Raw genomic sequence first — 23,860 nt, 5'->3', positions numbered from 1 at the left:
ACAGCATACAGTGCTAAGCTGCCTGCGGTGGTGCCTCCAGGTGGGGCTGCATTTGCAAACTTCAGTGGTGATGGGAAATGCCCTTGACCAAAGATCAAGGATGCACGCGGCCTTCCTGAGCCTAAATTGTTCTCCCTGGAGATCAGCCACAACTCTTCCCTCACTCAGCAGCCTTCCGTGGCTCCCACCTTCTACAAGAATGTTTCCCAAAGCAAGGACACAGATTGGTGTCTTCACAGTGCCATTAAGTTGGATACAGTCCCACGATAAATAACATCAAATAAGGGGATGAGACGTTACTCCCCTCTCCCTTCTACAGTCCTTCTGGGAACCTCAAGAAGAAAGTCTCAGCAAAAGTTTAACCTCCCCCAGTTTTGTTCATCCCTTTTAACCAAGCGAGAGCAGGCCCAAGCCCGGGACAGGTCGTGAAAGCTAGAATTTAATAACCTCATTTTGTTCTCGTTGGTGTTTGTTTGCACACCTCGTTTCTGGTTGTTCTGTAGTTGTCTTGAAATAATTGCAAACTTCCTAGAAATTTGCAAGAGTTTCCTGAGAATTCCCAGGGACCTTCACCCAGACCTGCCAGCTGTGACATTTTGCAGGTAGCTTCATCTTCTGTCTGCACTCTCTCCTGCATGTTTGAGGACAAGCTGGGGGCAGCACACCCCTTTACCCCTAAATACCCCAGTGTGTTTCTAAGAACAGGATATTCCCTTCTGTCACCTCAGCATGATTGTCAAAATCAGAAAAAAGTAGCACTGATACAATACCTTATCTAATCAAGAATTCTTGTTCAGATTTCACAGGTTGTCCCAGTAATGTCCTTTACAGCTTCTTTTTTCCTGGCCCGGGAGCCAGTCCCAGTGCAGCAGGGTGTTTGTCTCCTTTGTCTCCTCTAATCTAACAACGCTTCACTCTGTCTTTCATGACCTGAATGATTTTGAGGAGTTCTGGTCAGTTATTTTATAGGACATCCTTCATCCCGGGCTTCTTTCCTATTGTCTCATGATCAGTGAGAGGCTGTACGTGTTGGCAGGAATCCTGCAGCTGTGATGCTGTGCCCTCCTGGGAGGGTGGTGTCCAGAGCACAGGTGTCCCGTTGCTGGTGACGTGACCTCCATCCTCTGACTCAGGGCATCACTCCGGGCTTCTCCACAGTCAAGTAAAGGTGTTGCCCTTGAAATTAATAAGTCATCTTGAGGGAGCTACTTTGATACCAGGCAAACCCTCTGTTTTCCCTCATCATATTTCATCCACTAGTTTTTACACCTTCTTTCTTTTCTTTTCCTTTCTTTCTTTTTTTAATGTTTTCCTTTCTTTATGGCAAGCTGTATTGGTTTTCCATTTACAGAGACAATACACCTCTTTTTGCTCACATGTATTCAGTTAAAAGAAATGGGTCGATGTTTTTTGTTGTTGTTTTGTTGTTTTTTTGCGGTACGCGGGCCTCTCACTGTTGTGGCCTCTCCCATTACGGAGCACAGGCTCCGGACGCGCAGTCTCAGCGGCCATGGCTCACGGGCCCAGCCGCTCCGCGGCATGTGGGATCTTCCCGGACCGGGGCACGAACCCGTGTCCCCTGCATCGGCAGGTGGACTCCCAATCACTGCGCCACCAGGGAAGCCCGGGTCGATGTTTTGATTTGAAGAAATACGTCAGGCCATAAGAGTACAGGTGAATATGGCCAAAATGGTGACAGGGATTCATAAGTCAAAGGCTGTGTGTTCCCCTCTCCAGACATTCCTCCTGATCAGTGGCGACATCTCTCCCCAGACGTGGGCCTCCCGGCAGCAGTTCCCTTGCTGGGTTTGGAGATTTGAGCTGCGTGAGGGGAGTGATGGGTCCCCACTGGGGCCCGGCGTCCCCACAGAGCCTGGCACTTGGTGGCATTGTATAAGCCTCCTGCGGCTGCTGTAAAAAAAATCGCCCCGAATGTAGTGGTTTCAAACCAGACACGTTCATTCTCTTACAGGTCTGACTCGGGTCTCACTGGGCTAAAGCCGGGGTGTGGGCAGTGTTGCTTCCCTCAGGAGGATGCAAGGGAGAAGCCGTTCCCATAGATCTGAGAAGTGAAATGGGGTGAGCAGACAGCTCAGAGATTAGCCTCATCCAGAAGCACGACCACCGGGAGTGGTGCTGAAAGGGCTGGAGCAGGGGCCACCTGGTGGGAGCTGGAGCCGCACGGTGACGCCGTCTAAAGTAATGAGGAAGGGAGAGGGAGAAGCTGAAGGAAAATCTGAGCTGCATTAAAACCCTCAACCCTTTTGCATGTGGCAAGATTGCATTTTGCTGTAATACTTAAATTCATCTACCACCGTGGCATCTTTTACAAAACTTTATGACCGCGGGAGATGGACGGCACAAAGGCCCCGGTTCTTCACCCTTCCCTGTCCCCATGCCCTCTGTCACATGACTTTGGGGTCTTTCTCTAAAGCAGAATACAATTCTCCAGCCCAGGACGAGCTCAGACAAACAGAATGAGGTGGAAGGGACAGCCCTGCCTGGTGTGTTTCCTTTGCCATCGCCGTGGAAACGTGTCTGGTGAGGCTGCTGGAGGATGAGACGAGGACCACGGCGAGACAGGCAGCCGGCCAGGCCCAGGCATGTGGCCCGGGCCCAGCCCAGCCCGGCCCAGCCCAGGTGAAGCTGAGTCATGGGTGCTGGTTCTGAAGGCAACACCCCAGGGAGGGGGGCTGTTTGCCTCATGCAGTTTTGTGACAGAAGCCAAGGGACCCGCTGCCCTTCCCACCTCTGGGTGGTTCGCCCGTGCAATGTCCATCATCTCGGGCAAAGGATGAGCCAGAGGAAGCAGAAACGAGGCTTCAGGGTCCCAAACCCTCTGTCTCTGGATTTCAAAGCGCGCTCCAGTTCCTATGGAGACGCAGGGAGGGAAAGTCATAAGACCAGCAAAGCTCCCTGCACGCCCCCCTCCACTAAGACTAAATTAGTTCCTCCTGAGTTGGAAGGTCCATAAGCTAGGCAACAGTCCATCCTGGGGGTCCTGGGAAAGGCAGCCTGGCCCACCTACCCGCACTCAGGCAGTGAAGAGGACAGGGGGACCCGGCGAGGCTGGGGGGGTCTGAGGGTGGCCCAGACGGTGACCGGCATCTGAGAAGAGCCCAAGAATGTGGCGTGGAGCCTCCCCATCCGCTGCGTGTTTTATTCACACATAATAGCGTCTCCCCTCAGCGCTGTGGACGTTGGATCATCCTCCGTGGGACCATCCTGGGCTCTGTGGGTGTTGAACAGCAACCCTGGCTCCCACCGCCTTGATGCCAGGAGCACCCACCCCCCGAGTCGTGACGACCACAGATGTCCCCAGACACGGCCCAGCCTCCCCTGGGGGCAGGACCACCCCCGGGAGAGAATGGCTGACGTGTAGGTGAGGCCCGGTGTGGTATGTCCATGTGGCAGGACAGGAGGTTGGGATGCTTGCCATCTGCTCTTGCCTCAAATAGCAAACGTCCTCCACTCGTATTTAAGAAGCTTCGTCCCTCCTGAAAAGGATACTGCTCTTGGCCTTGGCTTCTCTGGCCCTGATGAGGACAGTCTATTTTTCTCCCACAGTGGAAGACCCCAGAAAGGAGGTTTGGCTGAGGGTCTAGGCAGAGAGCTCAAGCCAGGGCCCACAGATCCCTCGCACAGCAGCTGGTGACAGGGTGAGAGGCATGCTTCCTGAGCACCTGGAAAGGGTGCTGGCATCGGCAGGGAGAAAGCCAGGCCTCAGCAGACAACGTTTGGAGTTTGGTTTCACGGGTGCAGGCACGACCCAGAAGGTGCGGGCTTATTAAAATAGTAGATCGTTTCTTCCCACAGACATGTGGGTTTGCGCAGTCCATGCCCAGCTCGAGATGAGGCTGTGCCCCTCCCTCTTGGTACTTTTTCTACTTTTTAGTGTTGAAGAGCATCTCTCCTAAGTGTGCAGCTTGACGAACTTTCACAACAGGCCACACCCGAGTGACAGCCCCCAGGACCCCCTAGAACCGCCCATCTCTTCCCTCTTTCCTACTCCCCTCCCCACCCTCCACTCATATCTCATTGGTGGAACTTAGTCACATGGCCACACCTGGCTGCAAGGGCAGCTGGGAAATGTAGTCTTTTTGAGACACACACCTAGATGGGCTTGAGCAATGTGGCAACCTGTTCTCTCCTCCAAAAAGAGGCTCCTGGACTCCTCCCAGCAGGACTCCCTCCTCATAGCCTCCCGGCTCTGCTGCTCTGTGGTTCTCTTGGCTCTGCCTCCTTTTGCATTGTATTCGTCATCAGATGGCACCAGGGCTGCAGCTGCTCCAGACATCTCATCATGAAGCTGCAGTGGCCACAGGCAGAAAGGGACCGTTTTCCCGGGCCTCCCTCTTAGGAGCAAGGAAACTTTCTGTGGTCAGCAGAATAACACCCCCCACAAATGTCCACGTCCACGTCCCCAGAGCCTGTGACTATGTCATGTTGCCCGACAAGGGGGAATCAAGGTTGCAGATGGAATTAAGCTTCTAATCAGCTGGCTTTGAAGCGGGGAGGTTATCCTGGATTTCTTCATGGGCCCAGAGTCATCAAAAGGGCCCTTCTAAGTGGAAGAAAGAGGCAGAAGAGAGAGAACCGGAGAGAGGGCAGCAGGAGGGATCAGTCCATGTCGCTGGGGGGTCACAAACTGAGGAATGTGGTGACTCCACAAGCTGCCCCCCTCACCTCCCTCACATCTCATTGGCCAGAAGGGGGTCACACGTCCACACACAAGCCAATCCCCAGCAAAGGGGTGGGGCACCATGAGGATTCATGCCAGCACCCAGGCAGGGTGGGGAGTGGGCAGCAAACAGTAGCCAGGCTCCTCCACAAGGAAGCAAGAGTCTGGCAGGCAGCGTCTGCCCCGGGAGCATGAGGGGCTGGCACGAGGGGGAGACATCGCGTGCACGGGGCAATAGCGGGGGACCTGCAGGGCCAGGGAGATGCCCACCGCCTTGCCCAGCAATGCCTAACCTCTAAAGCCCGTGCCCCCAGGAATGTAGGCTCTCCTTGTCCTACTGAATTGTGTCTCCCCAAAAAGACATATTCAAGTCCTGATACCGCCCAGTGATCTGAGAGGACCAAGAGGAACCTCGCTCTGTGTGGTCCCCAAGGCTCCATAAACTCTGACCCCAGGGCCAGTACCATCTCCAAGCTTGGGGAAGGGGGTGCTCTCCCCTTTCCCTCTCCCCCAAGGCTGGCTCCCTAGGAGGTCCAGCCCAGGCTCCTCTGAGCTGTCACCTGCTGACCTGGCTGCCATGGCAACCTGCTCGGGTACCAAGCCCCTCCCCAGTGGGGCATCATTGGAGCAGCTGGCGACATTTGACTACGGACAGTGGGCTGGATATGAGTATTGTATCGATGTGAAATTTCCCCATCTTGAGAACTGCACCGGGTTATAAAAGAGAATCCTGGGTTTTAGAAAATATACAGCGATGTGTTTATGGGTGAAGGGGCATCACACTTCTAACGTAGTCGTAAGTGGTTCAGAAAAATGCGTATAAATATCTATATATGTATACAGATAATAGATGTAGACACGGGTACAGATAGTTACAGACACAGAATGTGACAAATCAAATGGGGCAAAATGGAACCAATTGGTGAATCTGGGCAGAGTCTATAGGAGTTTTTGGCACTAATCTTGAAATTTTCTGTAAGTTTGAAATTATATCAAAATTAAATGTTATGAAAACAGTATCCAAAATGCAGCATCTGGACCCCCAGAGACTTGACTCTGCAGGTCTAAGTGGGCTCAGAATCCGATTTAACCGGCAGCCAAGGACAAGAAGGGTTGTGGTTGAATTGTGTCACCCAGACCGACAGGTTCAAGTCCCAACTCCCAGCTCCTGTGAATGGGATCTAATTTGAAAACAGGGACTTTAACCATAAACAAGACGAAAAGACAACCTATGGACTGGGAGTAAATATTTGCCAATGATGCGACAGACAAAGGCTTAATTTCGAAAATGTACAAACAGCTCATACAACTCAATAACAAAAAACCTAACAACCCAATCGAAAAATGGGCAGAAGACCTAAACAGACATTTCTCTAAAGAAGACATACAGGTGGCCAACAGGCACATGAAAAGATCCTCCATATGGCTAATTATTAGAGAACTGCAAATCAAAACCACGATGAGGTACCACCTCACACCGGTCAGAATGGCCATCATTAAAAAGTCTACAAAGGATGTGAGGCCAATGTGGCCAGCTAGGCGGGTATCCCCTTCCACTCCACGTGTGTCCCTCCGGAAGCTGTGAGCCCGGTGGAAGAGGATGACCTTCCCTGATAGAGGAGGACAGTTCTTCGGTCAAGGGTATACAAGCAGCTGCACTCCCCTGCTAGAACCTCCAAACAAGCTCTCAAGGTCCATTTGTAGGAGAATGTAGGGTAGTCAAGTTTCCAAGGCTCCAGACACATCCAAATGAAGCACTGCATGTGGCAGTCTGCCTTTCAAAAAAAAAAAAAAGTCTACAAATAACAAATGCTGGAGAGGGTGTGAAGAAAAGGGAACCCTCCCACACTGTTGGTGGGAATGTAAGTTGGTGCAGCCACTGTGGAGAACAGTGTGGAGGTTCCTTAAAAAACTAAAAATAGAGTTACTATATGATCCAGCAATCCCACTCTTGGGCATACATCCAGAGAAAACCAAATTTCAAATAGATCCATGCAGCCCAGTGTTCATATCAGCACTATTTACAACAGCCAAACCCTGGAAACAGCTTAAATGTCCATCGACAGAGGAATGGATAAAGAAGATGTGGTATATATACACAATGGAATATTACTCAGTCGTGAAAAGGAATGAAATAATGCCATTTGCAGCAACATGGATGGACCTAGAGATTATCATACTAAGTGAAGTAAGTCAGAAAGAGAAAGACAAATACCATATGATATCACGTATATGTGGAATTTAAAATATGACACAAATGAACTTATCTACGCAACAGAAATAGACTCAGAGACATAGAGAACGGATGTGTGGTTACCAAGGGGGAGGGAATGTGGGAGAGAGAAGGATTGGGAGTTTGGGATTAGCAGATGCAAACTATTATATATAGGGTGGATAAACAAGGTCCTCCCGTATAGCACAGGGAATTATATTCAATATCCTGTGATAAGCCATAATAGAAAAGAATATGAAAAAGAATATTTAAAAAATAGGGAGTTTGATGGGGACTTCTCTGGTGGTCCAGTAGCTAAGACTCCACGCTCCCAATACAGGGGGCCTGGGTTCAATCCCTGGTCAGGGAACTGAGCTCCCACAAGCTGAGAGACGTGGCCAGAAAAAAAAAAAAAAAAGATGGAAATGTGGATACAGACACCCAGAGGAGAAGGTCGTGGAGGACAGAGCTGGGATTGGGATGATGTGTCCACAAGCCAAGGAACCCCAAGAATGCCAGCACCACCAGAATCTGGGAGACAGCCTGGAACAGAACCCAGAGCGCCAGGAAGGAACCAGCCCGGCTGACACCTTGATCTTGGACATGTGACCTCCAGAATGTGAGAGTGAGTTTCTGTTATTTGAGCCCCCAGTGTGTGGTCATCTGGCAAGGCAGCCCAAGAGATGAGCCCAGAGGGCATCTCGGGCAGGAAGGCGGTGCCGGGGGTCCCTCACCCCCTTGGGGGCACTGGATCTGTATCCAGACACTTCCAGGAAGAGCTGCACGGGCCTGGATGTCAGATATTCATCCATATACACCTTCAGCATACATTGGGCACCTACTCTGTGCATACCTGTATGTACAAAGTGCTAGGAGGGGAGAAAGCCAGCAGGGGTGTGAGGTGGCATGGGGGGCTGGTTCAGTAAGGCGGTATCAGGAAGCCCCACCAGGAAGGGATGCTTGAACAAGTCTGACGGAGCTGAGGGGGCGGTTTTGTGGTGGGGAGGGGCGGTGCCTGGCCGGGGCACAGCCAGGTAAAGGCCCAGCGAAGGGCGGGGATGCTGGCGTGCGGAGGCCATCGGAGTGGAGTGAGGGGGCAGCGGGAGGCCGGAGGAGAACCCCTGCCCTGGGGCTGTGGCTCCACAGAGCCGCCGGCCCCCTGCACGGCCTGACCCACCCTTCTGCCCTCACCTCCGGCCCCTCCCCCTAGCTCCCTCCGCTCCAAGCAGCCCAGGCCTCTCCGCGGTCCCTCCCCGCTGTGCCGGGCACAGGGCTGTCCCAGGGCCCCCCCCAACCCCCCCGCCAGGTGCGCCTTCGCCCCGTGTCTCCACAGGGCCCTCACCGCAGAAAGGCTTTCCCTGGCCATCCATCTAACAGGTCCCTCTTCTCCCCCTACTTCTTTATTTTCTCCCTAGCGCCCCCGGAGGGCCAGGCTGCCACCCTGCGGTTTGTCCCCGCCTGGAACAGCGCCTGCCCCCGCCCACAGGGAGCCCGCCCAGCGACAGGCTCCTGGATCAAGGGTCTGGGAAGGCTTCCCCGGCGGCGGCGGCGGCGGCGTCAAGGGCGGACGCGTGAAGGACCACGAGGGCCGGGCGGCCCCCACAGATGGGCTGCGCGTGCCGGTGTAATTTTAGGTTTCCTCGCCCATGGCCCGCCCTTATTATTGTGCAATTAAAGCACTCGAGGCAGCAGATCAGGCAGTAAAAAATAGCGCATCCCAGTCAGCCACACAGGTGGGGGGCGGGGTCTGCTGCGGTCTCCGAAGGTGGGAGGAGGCCTGGCCCCGCCCCCTGCTCGCTGACTTCTCCAAAAAGTGCAACACCGTGGCATCTGGGTGGTCACTCGCCGGGTCGTGATTCAGCAGATAATTGTTGGGCACCTGTGCCCAACAGGCCTGGACAGATGTCAGGGGGACAGCCTGGCCCTCCTGGGGGTGTAGGGAGAAAATAAAGAGGGGCGGAAGATGGGGGCGTACATCTTCGATGGATGGCCATGGAAGGCCTTTCTGCGGTGAGGGCCCTGTGGAGACCCGGGGCGAGGGCGCACCTGGCCGGGGGATTGCGGGGGGTTGGGAGGGGGCCCTGGGACAGCCCTGTGTCCGGCAGGTGGGAGGGACCGCGGGGACGCCCGTGGCGGTTGGAACGGAATGAGCGACGGGGAGAGGGAGGAGGTGAGGGCAGGAGGGGACGGGGTGGGTCGGGTGGTGCAGGACCCGGGGGCGCGGAGAGCTCGGCTCTCACCCGGAGAGACGCGGGACACCCCAGGGCGGCGGGCAGAGCAGGGACGCGGGCTCGCTGCTCACAGGCGCCCTCTGGCGGCTTCGGGGAGAACAGGCCGTGGGTGGCGCCGGGAGACTGGGCGGAGGGGACGGCGGAGGTCCGGGAGGGGTGGCGAGGGCTGGCGGGGGCTGGGGAGGGATGGTGGAGAAGGAGGATGGGAGGGGACGGTGGGAGAATGGGGGGGGGGGGGGGGGGGGGTAAGGGAAAGGGCGGAGGGGGTGGATGTGGGAGCAACGGTTGGGGTTAGGGGGGGGAGGTATGGGGGTTATGACGGTGCCATGGTGGGCGTGGATAGCGGGACCTGACCTGTGCAGGGGCCGAAGAGGGGACAAGAAATGGGCAGTTTCTGTGAAATGCTTTTTTCATGTCCTTTCCAATGAAATATAGCTTATATGCAGTAAATGTAAGCACATCAAGTTCAGTGAACTTTTTTAAAAATTGAAGTCACATAAAATCATTCAAACGTGAACAATTCGGTGTCATTTAGTACAGACACAACGTGCAACCATCACCTCTAACTCCAGAACATTCCATCTCCCTGAAAAGAAGCCCCGTCCTCATTAGCAATCACTCCCCCTCCCCCTCCCCAGCCCCTGACCACCACGAATCCACTCTCTGTGTCTGTGGATCGGCCCGTTCTGGACGTTTCCCATCAGTGGAATCACACCCTGTGTGTCCTTCTGTGTCTGGCTTCTCTCACTGAGCATCGTGTTCTCAGGGTCCATCCACGCTGTAGCGAGTGTCAGGGCTTCTGTCCTTTTCCTGGCTGAGTGATGTTCCCGTGTGTAGAGGGACACATTGTGTCTATCCATCATCTGTTGATGGACATTTGGGCTGTTTCCACCTTTTGGCTGCTGTGAATAATGCTGTTATGAACATTAATGCACAAGTTTTGGTTTGAGGAACAGTTTTCAATTCTTCTGAGTATACCTAGGCATGGAATTGCGGGTCGTATGGTAATTTTCTGTGTATCTTTTTGAGGAAATGCCAGTCTGTTTTCCATAGCAGCTGCACAACCTCACATTCCCTAGGCAGCTGGAAGGTTCTAATTTCTCTACATCCTCTCCAACCCTGCTTATCTTCCGTTTTCCTCATCACAGCCATCTTTTGGGTGTGAAGTGGTATTGCTGTGGTTTTGATTTTCATTTCCCTGATGACTAATGATGTTGAGCATCTTTTCATGGGGTGTTAGCCATTTGTGTATCCTCTTTGGAGAAGTGTCTGTTTGGGTCATTTGCCTTTTTTTTTTTTTTTTTTTCCCCCCGTTGCGGAGCACAGGCTCCGGACGCGCAGGCTCAGCGGCCACGGCTCACGGGTCCAGCCGCTCCGCGGCATGTGGGATCTTCCCGGACCGGGGCACGAACCCGCGTCCCCCGCATCGGCAGGCGGACTCTCAACCACTGTGCCACCAGGGAAGCCCGCCCATATTTTAATTGAGTCATGTGTCTTTCTGTTGTTGAGTTGTAGGAATTTTGTAAATGCATTCTGGATACTTGGCCCTTATGAGCCTAATGAACATTTATAAATAAACTCACCCAGATGAAAATGCCAACAGTGAGAGCTCCCCAGAGGCCATCCTCACCTCTCCTGGCCACTACCCCCAGGTGGCCTGACTTCTGTCTCCAAAGACTCACGTTGACTGTCCTTGAACTTCTTAGCTGTGGAATTGCGCAGAGTGTCCTTCACGGGGCGACATTCAGTGCTGAGGTCCACCCGGCTGTCACGTGCAGTGGTCCCCTCTCTGCAGGGTCGATTCTGGGCATCTAGAAGGCAGAGCTGGGTTTGCTAGCAGGCAGGACTGAATGGGGCCGAGAGAGAGAGAGGATCTCGCGGATCCCCCACCACACAGCCCTCACAACCAAGCCAGCACATCCCGGACGCTGTGCATCCTTGGTCTCTGTCAAATGTGTCCTGTCCACCTCTGCCCAGCCCAGTCCCAATGCCCTCCCACCTCCTCTGGAATCAGCAGCAGCCCCAGCCCCGTCTCCGTGCCACCCAACAGTGCCCCTTCCTCACAGACGCTGCAGGGTCTAAAACATTAACCAGAGCCCCTCGCTCCCCGAGGCTCCCCACTGTCCTCAAGACAGAGTCCACCCTCCCTGCAGGGTCCACCTCTCCAACTACCAGCCTCCTCGATGTGCCCGGGGGGTTAAGAACTTCCCGACCTCGGATCGGTTCTGTGTCCTGCACCTCCTCCCCCAAGAAGCAGGTAGGGGTTCTGGTGACTCAGACCCCAACACACGTGTGAAACAACCATTTTGTGGATTCCGAGGGTCAGGAAGAGGTCGGGGATGCTGGCTGGAGACTGGAAGGCAGGCCAGGCACGTGCTTGAAGACTCGGAGGTGCCGTCAGCCCAGCCCCCAGAGTTGAGCTTCGCGGCGGCTTTTGCATGTGGGGGTGCTGAAGCTCTTCCCCGAGTTCAAGAAACAAGGAAGGAGTTTCTGTGGCTTGGCTGTGGGAGCTGAGGAAATGTTGGGGGGCAGAGTGGGCTGTGGGGGGCTGGGCACCTCTGGCTGAGAAGCAGGGGTGGTTGAGCATAAGTCAGGTGGCTGGAGGAGGGGGGCTTCCTGCGTCACCATAGCAAGGCAGGCCCTGAGCTCCTAGGAAGGGCTTGGGGCGGCGGTGGGGAGTTAGCCAGGCTGGAAGGTCAGAGGGCACAGTCTCCACTTCTGACACCAACTGAAAGTTCGGGGGTCCTCCAAACCACCCTGGGGTTTGATCATTCTCTGGAAGGGATTCGCAGACCTCACTGAAAGCATCTGAGAGGCTGCACAGGTTAGGAGCAAGGGAGGAGCGTGGGGAGGGGGTCTCGCCATCACCACCGTCCACTTATGCCCCTCCCGGCACCACGGGCCCCACACGGGGGGCCAGTGCCGGTGTGACGCCTGCATCGCGCACCAGCTGACCTCAACCTCCAGGCCCACTGATGCCGTCACGCAAGGCCACCCTAAAACGCAGGGTTGGTCTTCCTGGCATGGCCAGTCCTGTCAGGCGGGACACAGATCACCTCGAAGACCCCTCTGGGCACGGCTAAACCCTCTACAGCCCGAGAGCATGAGGCAGAGCCTCACCGCCCAGCCCTGGGCCGGGCCCGCGGCGCCCCTGGGCCAGGTTTGGGCGCCGTGTCTGTTCTGCGTCTGCGCTCGTCTCCGCCCCCACCACGAGGGGCAGGAGACAGGGTTCTGGAGGGGAAACCGCGGTCACAGAGAGGACGGTGACTTGTCAGGATTCAAACCCAGGCGGCGTGGTCCAGGCGGGCCGGGGGCCTCTCACGGGGAGAAGGAGCCTTCCAGTACTGGGAAGGAAGCCTGGGCGGGGTTGAGGGCTCGGGGTCTGCACCTGGCGCTGCTTCAAATTGCGTCCTGTCCCCTGTGAGCTGGGTGGCTTTGGGCAGGCCCCTCTGCCTCACCCGGCCTCGGTTTCCCCATGTGTGAGTGGGAGTGGCAGCGTCTCGCTGAGGATCCAGGGGGTCGTCCCTCTCACCCGGTACAGGCTTCGTGAACGGGCCCTGCACGGTATGTGCGCAGCTTATGTGCCCTGGAGGGAGTGCGCAATGTCCCCATTGCACGGGGCGGGGGGGGGGGGGGGGGGGGGCGCGGGTAAACTGAGGCCCCAGAGCCAGGCCAGCTTGTTCGCAGTGGAGCCGGGACTCCGGCCTCGGTCAGGCGGCTTCGCGGGGGAGGGGTGCGCATCCCGGATCCGCTCCCCACTCGCGGCTCCTTTTTATTGAAGTCATTTTTCTCCTCGCGTCAGCAGAGCCGGCTGCGGGCAGCCCCTCCCTCCCACCCGCGGAGGAGCTGAGAAGAAAACAAAGGCTTAATTGAATCCCACACGGGGGCGGCGGAGGGGGGGGAGAGGCCCTCGGCACTCGGAGGCCAGGGGAGCCCGGGCCTCAGTGGATCTGACGGGGCCTGTAATTAAAATCCTGATGTGATTAGATTAATACCATCGCTGCCCTGCGCCTGCGGCCGCGCATGGACCCATCACAGCGACCGCGTGGGGAGCCTGAGACCGAGACAAGCCATGTGAGTTGCCCAAGAACGCAGGGCGAGTGAAAAATCGGGGGCTTGAATTCCGCCGTGGAACACTCCCCTCGCTTGTCAGGGTTCAGATTCCCAGACTCCAGACATCGGGTGCCAGTGAGGGGGTCGCTCCAGGCCCGGGGAAGTGCATGGGTTGCAGGGCAGGGCGCCCGTAGCAGGCCTCCCATGCCAGGGTGTGGGGCCCTGGGAACTATGGAAGGTTTCAGAGCAGCAGGTGAAGGCAGAGGGCAGACTAGGGTGGGCAGTGCATCAGGGCTGTGGTGGGGTGGGATGGAGGCCTACTGCGGGCTGGATTCCCAAGGCCCCTGGAATGTCTCTGCTGCCTCAGAGCTCCTTCCCTGTTTCAGATTCTGCTCCTTCTGCAAAGCCTTTCTTGATGAATGCCCTGAGGGAAGCTCACCCCCTCACTCCAGGGCCACCTTTCTCCAGCTCTGTGGGATATACAAATCCCAGGCCTTCCCCATGCTGCCTTCCTTCTCTGCTTCCCCTTCCCGTGTCAGACTGGGGCACCCCAGGTCGGTGCTGTTCCTCCTTCCTCAGACTGGAGATGCTGTATCAGTGATCTTTGGCTGCAAATGAAAAAAAAAAAGTCAAACTGGCTTAAGCAAAGAAGGGAATTTATTGGCCCTCTGAACTGAAATGGTGAAATGGACTGCAGGCATAGCTGGATCCAGGTGCCCACCATGTTGCCAGGCATTTGACTTCTCATCTTTTGCTCTGCTGTCTCCTGTGCTGGCCCCACTCTGAGAAAGGGGCATGGTTTTGCGATCTTCACCAAATCAGGTGCCTACTGCTAGTGGTGGACCTGGATGACCACAGCCCCCACTGAGAGCAGGAAGATGTTGGATGGCAGCCGGGCTGGAAGGAGAGAGTGCTGACACCACCTTCATCTGCACCCTGGGCTGAGCACTGGGGTGTTCCAGGTGCAACAACAGACTATTCTGAGAGCATCAATATTACAAGGCCGAGTATGACACTAACAAGGAATATAAAAGGGGTGTCTGACCTCACTGGGGTGGGGGCTGCCCTGGGGAAGAGGCAGTGGTTTGAGACCTCAAGGTAGAGGGAGAGAACGTGGGAGAGGGGGTTCCCAGAGGGGAACCAGCATGGAGAGGGGAGGGAGGGGGTCTTCCTGAGTCCATTTATGTCTTTGGGGGCATCCTTTTGGGGGCTGCACCGGGCAGCCACAGCGCAAGCACACATGCACAAACACACGTACACGCGCACAGCCACACATTACACAGCAACATGTGTGCACACAGGGTTACATACATGCACAGGGTGCAAACACAGAAACGTGCACAGTCCACACAGGTGTGTGAGCACACACGTGCACGCACGTGTTTATGCCCACACTGTCACACAGGTGCAAGCACGGCTGCACTCTCACACTCACGTGGCTACACTAACATTCACACACGTGCATACGGCCTACAGCACAGTTACACATGTGCACAGAGGCGCGTGGATGTGTGCATGCACACATACATCACACACACGCGCGCGCACACACCGGTTGCCCGTCCATGAGTGGCTGGTGGGGAAGAGGCAAGAAGGCGCCCGGTTGCCCTGGCAACACATCCTGGAACCCGACCAGGCCTGGTTAGTGCAGCTCATCTGGCGGGCTGTCAGCAGGTGGGGGCTGCTCAGGACCCCAACCCGCACAAGGTTGGTGAGGGAACAGCTGGTCTGATTCCACACCCTGGGGCTCAGTTTCCCCACCTGTCAAATGGAGCAAACACAGCCCACACCAGCTGCAACTCCCACACTCGCAAAGGCTGCGCAGTCCCGGGCTGCACAGACGCCCTCCCGTCCCTGTGCACTGCCTGACCCCCAGGCTTCCGTGATGGGAGGCCTGCCCCCCAGCCCGGGTCCCTGAGTGAAAGGAAGCCACTTCCCAGGGGACAGGGGAAGTCAGGGTCGGACCCAAGCTAGAAAGAGCGGGCAGTTCCTCAAGGGGGAGCGAAGGGGGAGGGCTGGGACCCTCGCCCTCCACTGCCAGCTCCCCGGTTCCCCAGCAACCTTGCAGGAACCCAGAGACAGGGTCAGGCCACGGCTTTCCATGGATTCACACACTGAGGAGCCTCCCTGGGGCCCAGCGCAGTGCTGGGGCTGGAGATGGCCTTTCACGGAGATAAACCTGCCGGCCCTGGGGTTGGAGACAGATACGACCCCAGACAGCCTGTGAGCTGAGGTGGGACAGGGAACACACAGCAGAGGGGGCCAGGAAGGCTTCCTCTATGAGGTGCCATGTCAGCTAGGGACTGAGAGCAGGGAACTTGAGGGGCAGGAGGCATTCCAAGAAGAGAGAACAAGCTGTGCGAAGGCACAGATGTGAATGGCCCAGAGCCGGCTCCCACGCCCCCAACCCACCGCCCCTGGCAGGGGGTCTCCAGGGTGTGTGACAAGGGTGGGGGCTGCCCTCCTGTCTGACTGCAGGGGCTGGGGCAGACCAGACGGGAGCGAGGGGCATCTGAGGGGGTCCCCGTCGACGACGGCCCTGCACGTCCAGTCTCTGTCCCCAGAAGGTCAGAGCGCGGAAGGGGCCGATCCTGGCATGGCTCTCCCCGGTGGCTGCAGTGAGGGTGCGGATTCACATCCCGGCTCTGGGAGGGTGACTGAAAGGCGGGGTCTCCACACCTATGAGGTGGGATGCTCGCGGCCCTGGCGGGGCGAGAGCAGCGCTCTCACGCACACCTGCGGGATGAACGTCTCATGTCCTCCTAACAGGGCCTGGGGGTCCCTGCCCTGCTGCAGTCTCGCTACCTTGCCTCCACCCCAAGCAGGAGAGGCCCAGAGGCTCTAAAAGGCTGGGTGGGGAGGGCTTCACTCATCCTGAAGGCTCCCGCCACCCTCCCTGGAATTCAAGACAAAACTCCTGGCTTGTTATTAAACAGCAAAGCCAGCAGATCTCCGCCCCCGCATCCCTGGAACACCTTTATTGCACTAAAAACAGCAGTTATAAACAAACACTTGGGGGAGGTTGTCTTAAAGATGTACCCACAGTCAATTTCAAACACAGATGTCAAACAGTGCAGGGGCCTATAAAACGGGGGCCCCCAGAAGGAAAGCCGGGGATGTGAGCGGTCAGGGTCAGAGAAGGGGGCTGAAAGTCTGAGCATCTCACTCCATGCAGGGCTGTCTGCCCCCTCCACCCACAGGCCTGGCCCGGTGGTCCCCCGGAGCAGAGGGCCTAAGGGAGCAGGCCCAGGACAGAGGCCGGAGGGGGCACAGCAAGGGACCCTAGTGCCAAGGGCTTTCGTTCTCGGCCTCAAGGGTGCACAGGTATGGCTCACCACATGTGCAGAAGGGAACACGTGCTCCTCCCCCCGCCCCCCGGGGCGCTGGAGGGAAACACACTCCTTCATCCCTCCCCCAGGGTGATCTGGAGACCCAGAGCCAGGAGGGACGACGTTTGGACTGGGAGGGGCACCCCAGGATCCCCACAGACTGGCCGGGTCCATCCTCGCCCAGCAGGCAGCCCAGGAGAGGTGAAGGGGCAGAGCTGGCCTTGCCTGGCCCCTGCTTCAAACTGTATCGTTTCTGTTTCGGTGAGCAGGAAACCTCCACAGAAATCATTCAAGGACCCACAAACTGACACAATTAAACCCATGCAGCTGTTTTAGCAGCACGAAAAGCCACAACCAGGGTCTCCCCAGCCTCCCCTTTGTCCCACCCACCCTAACCAAAACCTATGTACACGAGTGGAGTAAACGTCAAGGCCATCAGTCACTGGGCATCACTTCCTGGGTAATGCACCGGAGGGGGCAGGGGCCAGGGAGGAACGGGGCCCCCGGCCTGGCGCTGCTCTCTGGGCACGTTCTGAGCAACCCCTCCAGGGGAGGGAAGTTCCCAACGTCCAGCAGGGCCACAGGGTCCCGAGTAGAGAAGGCGATGGAGGAAAACAGCTGACACGAGGGCTGTCTCGCTCGAGGGGCTGGAGGGGAGCAATTGCCCCCGTTTTCATCTGCTGGGACTTCCTCCACGGCTGCCTGTCTGCCAGGCAGTGGCTCTCAGACGTGCCTCTCGCCTCCAGAGCCTGGGAGGACCGAGGACTGCCCAGAGCCAGCCCACCCCAGGAGGGGATTCTCCCACAGCCCCGAGGGGCACCGTGGGCAGAACTTGGGCCTGGCCCTGATCTCTGGGGGGGGCGGGGGGCAGGGTCTGGCGGGCCGGTGGCAGGAGGACACTCATGCAGCAGAGGAGAAGATATGACTGGGCCTCAGGACCGGCGGCCTCTGGGTCTGTGATCGGCCTTAGCTGCCTCCTGGCCCAGGTTCCAGAACTCGGGAAGGGTGAGGCAGGGGCATGGAACTTGGGGCACAGGGGGACCCTCAGCCCTGCAAGCTGACCCCTTCTTTTCCCCGGCAGCCCCCTCCCTTCTCCTCTGGAAAACAGCATGACCCAGGACACCCCCAACATGGGCTGCAGCATCAGGGCCGGGCAGCCTGAGTGGAAACCACCTCCCCTGCCGGATCCGGGTGGGGGCGGGGTCTCCTCTGCCGGCCGGAGGGGGCGTGGGGGCCTTTACAAGAAGGGAAGCAGAGAGGTCAGGGGCAGCTCCTTCTCCCCGAGCAGGGTGTCCCGCTTGAGGCTGCTGCCCTTGTTCACCACCTTGATCCTCAGCGCCAGCTTCCGCACGCTGGCCGGCCCCAGGCCGTCGAAGAAGAAGTCCTCGTTGAAGACGGGGTGGCGGCTGTTCTTGACGATGGTGCTGCGCTGCTTCTGCAGCTTGCCGGGCACCAAGCACAGGCCCACACAGCAGTTGATGCTGCGGGCGTCGCAGAGACGGTCGTAGAGGCCCTCGGCCGCCAGCAGGCGCACGCGCAGGCGGGCCTGGGCCGCCTCATACTCCGCCAGCAGCCGCACGCTGCCCCGCGGGCCTATGCGCACAGCGTGCTCCGCGCGGGGCGCCGCGCCGGGCTCGGGGCCGGGCTCCGGGGTGGCCCTGCGGGCCAGGCGGCGCCGGGCCCCAGGGCTGGTGTCCGGCGTGCTGTCGTCGGCCGACGGGGAGCCGTGGCGGCCCACCGAGTGCTTCAGCTGGCTCACCTTGGCCTGGCTGTCCTGGGCGAACCCTTTGAGCAGCGACACGGAGCGCGAGAGCAGGGGGGACCCGAACGGCGAGGACTCGGCCGAGGACCCCGTGTCGCTCTCCCCGCCACTGACGCAGCGGCCGGGGCTCATGAGGGCACCGCCGGCCTCCCTGGGCGCCCCATCGCCCCCGTTGGCCTTGACGCGCCCCCGACGGCGCCGGGTGCCCGGGGAGCCCACCTGGGCCAGAGCCCCGTGCTCGCTATGGAACAGAGACTCCTTGCGCCGTGTGTGGGGGCTCTCGGCCAGCGTGGCGAAGCCATAGGACGTCTGGGCCTTGGGCACCGAGGGCAGCGACATGGCCCCCTGGGCCTGGGGGTCGGCGTTGGTGGCGGCCTCCTCGGCGGTCCAGTCCTCTGCGCTCTCGATCTGGATCACATGCCTGGTGGCCGCCTTCAGCAGGCTCTTGCTCTCGGCGGCCAGCTTGGCAGGCAGCCGGGGGCTCCGGGGGCCGCGGCGGGGCGCGGCAGAGGCCAGGTTCTGCTCCGAGGTCGAGGGCCCCAGCTCAGCCTGAGCCTCCGGCTCCGTGGGGCCGGCGGGCAGCTTCGGGGGGATGAAGAAGTCCGGGATCTTGTCGGGCGTGAGCACGTTGCTGTACAGGGGCCCCTTGGCGGCCCTGTCCCCACCCTCGCCCCCCGTAGCTCCATTCTCCCCTGACCCACGAAGCCGCTCCAAGAACCACAGGTTGGTTTTCTTCATCGGGGCGGAGGCAGGAGCCTGGAGGGATCTGCGGAGCCTGGGAAGAGAAGCGGGGGTCGGGAGCTGCAGGCCCCCCTGCACGCGGGGGCTGGAAGAGGGGCTCCCGGCACCCGTTGGGGGGAGCCCTGCAGGGGGCCAGCGGGGTCAGAAGGCGCTGAGGCCCAGGACAGCGGCGGGGTGGGCTCGCCCCTCCCCTCCCCTCCCCTCCCCAGAGGAATCGCGCTTAACTTCCAAGTGCCGAAGCCCGGCCCGGGAGGTGGGGGCGGCGCTGACTCTCGGGAAGCTCCCAGGGGACTGCGGCTCCACTCTCGCCCCCACCCCCGTTCTGAGGATCTCAAAGCGCTTTCTAAAGGGGTCCGCGCTCAGTCCAGGGGGAAGACACCCCAGGGCGTACGGTGGACCCTGGGGTGTCCCAGCTCCGCCCCCCCAAGCTCCCACCCACCTGTGGCTTCTCCCGGGCCGAGGGTCCAGGCATCCGGGGTGAGGGAAGGGAGAGGAGGTGAGTCTGGGGGCTGGCGGCGCGGCGAACCGACCCCTCCCCTCCTCTCCCCCACCCCGCCCCGCGGGACTCGGCTGGGGGTGGGGGTGGGGTCCTAGCAGCCCCCGCGGAGCGTGGCGGGGCCCCGAACTCACCTGCCCGGGGACGGTGGCCGAGGCTGGCTGGTCCGCGGACACGCCGGGGTCTCGGCGCAAAGGCTGGGGGCGCGGGGACGCGGGCGCAGCCTCGGTCGGGCGGCAGCGGCAGCGCAGTCGGACTCATTCACCAGCGGCGGCGGCGGCGGGAAACCGCCCAGCTGGCCGCCGCGCCGCCGTATTCCTCCTAGTACGGCCGCCCTCCTCCCCCGCCTCGCTTGCCCCGGGGACCGGGCGGGCGGTCTGCGCAGCCCCCAGCGGGCAGAACCGAGGAGCCTCGCGGGGACTCGGGGACTGAAGGGGTGGTGGGAAGGAGGCATGTGGTGGCGGTTTGCTGACGCCCCTCGAAACCCCAGGCCCCTGCCTCAGTTCCTCTGAGGGCCACTTCCCGACTTACGCTGACGAGTAAAAGAACAGCAATAATAATAACGGCAGCTGAATTTATTACCGAGCGCTTTCTCAGTTCCAGGCTCTCAGCGCCCTCCCCCCAACTCATTCCACAAAAACCGGCGGGTACGTCCTATGGCTGTCTCCAGTTTGCACATGAGGAAGGTGAAGGTTTCTTTCCAGAAACAAGGAGCTAGCCGCTGAGACGCGGCTCGGTGCAGACACCCGAGAAGCCGGCCAGGGCGCTGCTCCTCCATGGGAGAGATGTTTATCGAGCACCTACTGGACGCTGGGAACATGGCTGTGGCTGGCATGCAGCTGCCGGCTTTGGGATGTGTCCTGGTCGGAAGGACGCCAATACAGAAATACACAGGTAAATACTAACGGTAGGTTTGGTGGCTCCCATGACAAATGTGATTCGGGGAGAAAGGAGAGAGGCCCCCCCTTCAGTTCACAGATGGCTAAACCAGCAAGGGTGAGACCAGGAGACTCAGGCCTGGCAGCTCTGAGACCACAGCGTGTCTTGGGATTCCACCCTCCACCCTTGTGATCTGCTGGCCCCAACCCCCCTTGTCCTCACTCCTTCCTCCCTCCCAGCCTCAGTTTCCTCTTCTGGAATCCAAGGCCGAGTGACCAGTCCCAAGTCCAGCAAGATAATGTATTGGCAAGACTGATGCAGAGCAGGGGAAGCCTAGACCTTATTTAATTATCATATTCCAGGAGCCTCCTCTCTTCCAGAAATGTCCCCGAGCATCGTCGTGGCTGGAGCTGGGATGGAGGTGGTCTGAAGTGACGGTTGGTTCAACAGCAGAAGGGGGCCGGGGGGGGGCAGACTGAGCTGGAGCTGGACAGAGGCCCCTCCAACACTTCCACTTGACCTTGGAGTGAGGTGGGGCTTAGAGTCCCATTGTCCAGATGGGGAAAGTGAGGCTCCCTCAAGAGCTGTCTCAACTTTGCTCACCCAGGAAACATGGAGCCCCCCTTTGTTCTGGGGGCAACACTGGCGTGGCCACACAGTCTGACAAAGGAGGCAGATACCAATGAATGCACCACTTCACTGCCACCTCCAGGAAGCCTGCCCTGCCTGCCCCGCATCACAGCCCAACAGAGCCCATGAAACCTTAACTTCAGCTCTCATGAAAAATACCCTCGGGCAATTACTCGGTTGATGTCAGTCACCCCTGCTGGGCCCGGAGTGCCACAGTAGGAAGGGTGACCCTAGAACAATGCTCTTCCCCACAGGGGCCTCGAGCCACCGCCCAGGATGGCGAGGTGACCGGCTCAGGCGTCCTGATGACAGGCCGGCCTGGGTACTGGGGCTTCGCTCCCCACACACCCTCGCCTCGCTGGGAGCGGGCTCTTCCTCCCAGCTGGGTTGGGGGAGGAGGGCAGTGAGTTTATTCTGTGCCGGTCTCTGCGCTGAGTAGCTCAGGACGCTAGTCCGGAGCCTTGTATCTGGGTTCAAATCCTGGTGCCAACTATTCCTGCTGTGTGACTTCTGGCAAGTGCCCAAATCTCTCTGTGCCTCTGTGTTCTCAGCAGTCCATGGGCATAACACCTGCCCCTGAATTGCAGCGTCAGAGTGAAGATTCCACAGGGTGAGGTACTATTTGCAAAACGCTTAGTACGGGGACCAGAAACGTGTGAGTTAAGTGTGGGTTCCACGGATGCTGCTACCGGTGAAGGAGGGGACTCAGTGGGGGAGGAGCCCCAGGACCTGACCCCACCACGGTCCAGCTCAGCCGGAAGCCCCACTCCTATCCCCACCCCATCACATTTGGGGAAACTGAGGCACGGCAGGGGGGTGCGGGAAGGCACCTGGGGAAGGTCCCGAAGGCCTGCCCTGTGGGGCCAGGGGCCCGACCCTGGGAGAGGCCCTTCCAGCTGGTCAGCTCAGCTCCCAGCCCAGCTCCATGTCCCTTTCTGTAAACAGGAACCTCTCCGGGTCCACAGAGCCCTCGGCTGATGGGCATGGCAGCACCCCCAGGACTCCCCCCCTCAGCAGCAGCCTTCTTGGAATCAGAAATGGGGAGGCTGCAGGCTGCAGGCTCAGGCTGGAGAGAGGGCCCCCTCCACCTCATGCTGGGTGGAGGGACCCACTGAATGGGGAGGGGGAGGTGGCAGACCTAAGGGTGGCTGGGAGGAAGCACCAGGAGGCGGCTTGCAAGAGGTCTGAGCTCCAGTCCAGAGGGGCCACCTGGTGCCCATTTGGCTCCCAGCAGTGGCCTCCCCTCTGAGCTCCGCCTCCTTCCCTGGAAAAGGGGGCGCAGGCCTGTCTACAAGCTCCCAGGGGGGTCCCGGCCCAACAAGGCACAGGGTAGCCCGCGTCGGGGGAGGGCCATCATCCCCAGTTTACAGAGCAGGACGCTGAGGCACAAGGGAGGCCCAAGCCACAGGGCACCCAGTTCAGAGAAGGGAAGCTACTGGCCAAGGCGGCACGGTGGAGTTTGAACCCCCGTCTCTACTGCTTCCCTCCCCAGGTCTCCCTGAGGGCAAAGCTGGGGCAAGCAGCGTTTGTTGACTGAAGAACTGAAGGTAGAATGGGGCAGGAGCTAGCTGTGCGGGGCCCAGGCTCCCAGCCCCCGTCACCATGGGGCACCCCACGCCTGGCTTTCCCGACTCAGGGAGCAGGATAGGGAGGTGATGGGGTTGGAATCCAGGCTCTACCCCCTCCCAGTGGTGTGGCCTTGGCAGTGACCTCATTCCTCAGAGCCTCTATTTCCTCATCTGTAAAGTGGGGAGAAGTTCAGGATTCCAAGTCTGTGCAGTTCTTAGCACATGCCCGGGGTGGGGTGCTAGATAGAGTCTTTGAAGGGGAACCTGGGCCTCGGAGGACCCAGAGCTAGGAATGAATGGCCTACAAATCCCAGAATCTGACAGTCCCCCCCCATCCCCCCGCCCGGTCCTTTCTGCCCGCCACCTCCCAGTCCCATCCTGTCCCCCACAGCTTAATTCCCACTTGGCAATCTTATCACCTCTGTGCTCAAAAGGCCCCAAGCGGCTCTCTCTGGCACCAAGCTTTGTCCAGCTGTGCCCCTCACTCCACCGCCCCTCTGATCTCCCTTCCAGCTGCTCTGGCCATCCTTCTGTCTCCTGAAGAAGTTGTGTTCCACACACCCAGGGCCTTTGCACACACCATCCCTTCCGCCCAGATCTCTCTCCTCCTCTCTTGGGGCCTCCCTGCTCATCCTCCTGGATTTCCTGGGGCCCCTAAGCTCCAGGGCACTTCCCTTCCCATGGTTGTCATCAGACGCTTAGCAGTGACCTGCTAATTAACGTCATTTGACAAACTCCACAAGAGCGGGTCTGTCTTGGTCACCCGTTGCATCCCCATTACCCACCAGGGGTCCTGGCAGGTGGACAAGAGGAGGTCATGAAGGCAGATTAAAGGATATTAGGACGGGGGTGTGGATGGATGGACAAATGAATGGTGAATGGGTAGTTAGATGGATGGATGTGTGATGGATAGGTGGGTAGACTGATGAACGATGGATGGACAGATGGATGGGTGGGTGAGTGGATGGATGGATGGATGGGTGGGTGGATGGATGGGTGGGTGGGTAGGTGAGTGGCTGGCTGGCTGGCTGGATGGATGGATGGATGGGTGGATGGATGGGTGGGTGGGTAGGTGAGTGGATGGATGGATGGATGGATGGATGGGTAGATGGATGGATGGATGGATGGATGGAGGGATGGGTGGATGGATGGGTGGGTGGATGGGTGGGTGGGTGGATGGGTGGGTGGGTAGGTGAGTGGATGGATGGATGGATGGGTGGATGGATGGGTAGATGGATGAGTGGGTGGGCAGGTGAGTGGATGCATGGATGGATGGGT

At 58.8% G+C, this 23,860-nt stretch overlaps 1 protein-coding gene across 1 annotated transcript; it reads right to left on the bottom strand.

Annotated features, from left to right (window-relative positions):
- Positions 1-17,730: 17,730 nt before the first annotated feature.
- C2CD4C (C2 calcium dependent domain containing 4C) lies at positions 17,731-19,743 on the bottom strand. The gene is made up of 2 exons (XM_027086052.1): positions 19,640-19,743; positions 17,731-19,043 (listed from the first exon to the last, which is right to left on the bottom strand). The coding sequence occupies exon 2, from the start codon at positions 19,004-19,006 to the stop codon at positions 17,744-17,746; it is 1,263 nt and encodes a 420-aa protein (XP_026941853.1). The 5' UTR covers positions 19,007-19,043; positions 19,640-19,743; the 3' UTR covers positions 17,731-17,743.
- Between the last annotated feature and the right edge of the window lie 4,117 nt (positions 19,744-23,860).

This window comes from Aethalodelphis obliquidens, unplaced genomic scaffold (genome assembly GCF_003676395.1).
Source record: "Aethalodelphis obliquidens isolate GAN/ISIS:26980383/991018 unplaced genomic scaffold, ASM367639v1 scaffold53, whole genome shotgun sequence".
Classification (NCBI taxonomy): Eukaryota; Metazoa; Chordata; class Mammalia; order Artiodactyla; family Delphinidae; genus Aethalodelphis; species Aethalodelphis obliquidens.
Note: the sequence above shows the minus strand (reverse complement) of the source record. Positions and strands in the feature narration are given on the sequence as shown.

Bases quoted from the DNA above. Each gene is read 5' to 3' on its own strand.
- C2CD4C (XM_027086052.1), bottom strand. From the start codon at position 19,006: ATGAAGAAAACCAACCTGTGGTTCTTGGAGCGGCTTCGTGGGTCAGGG.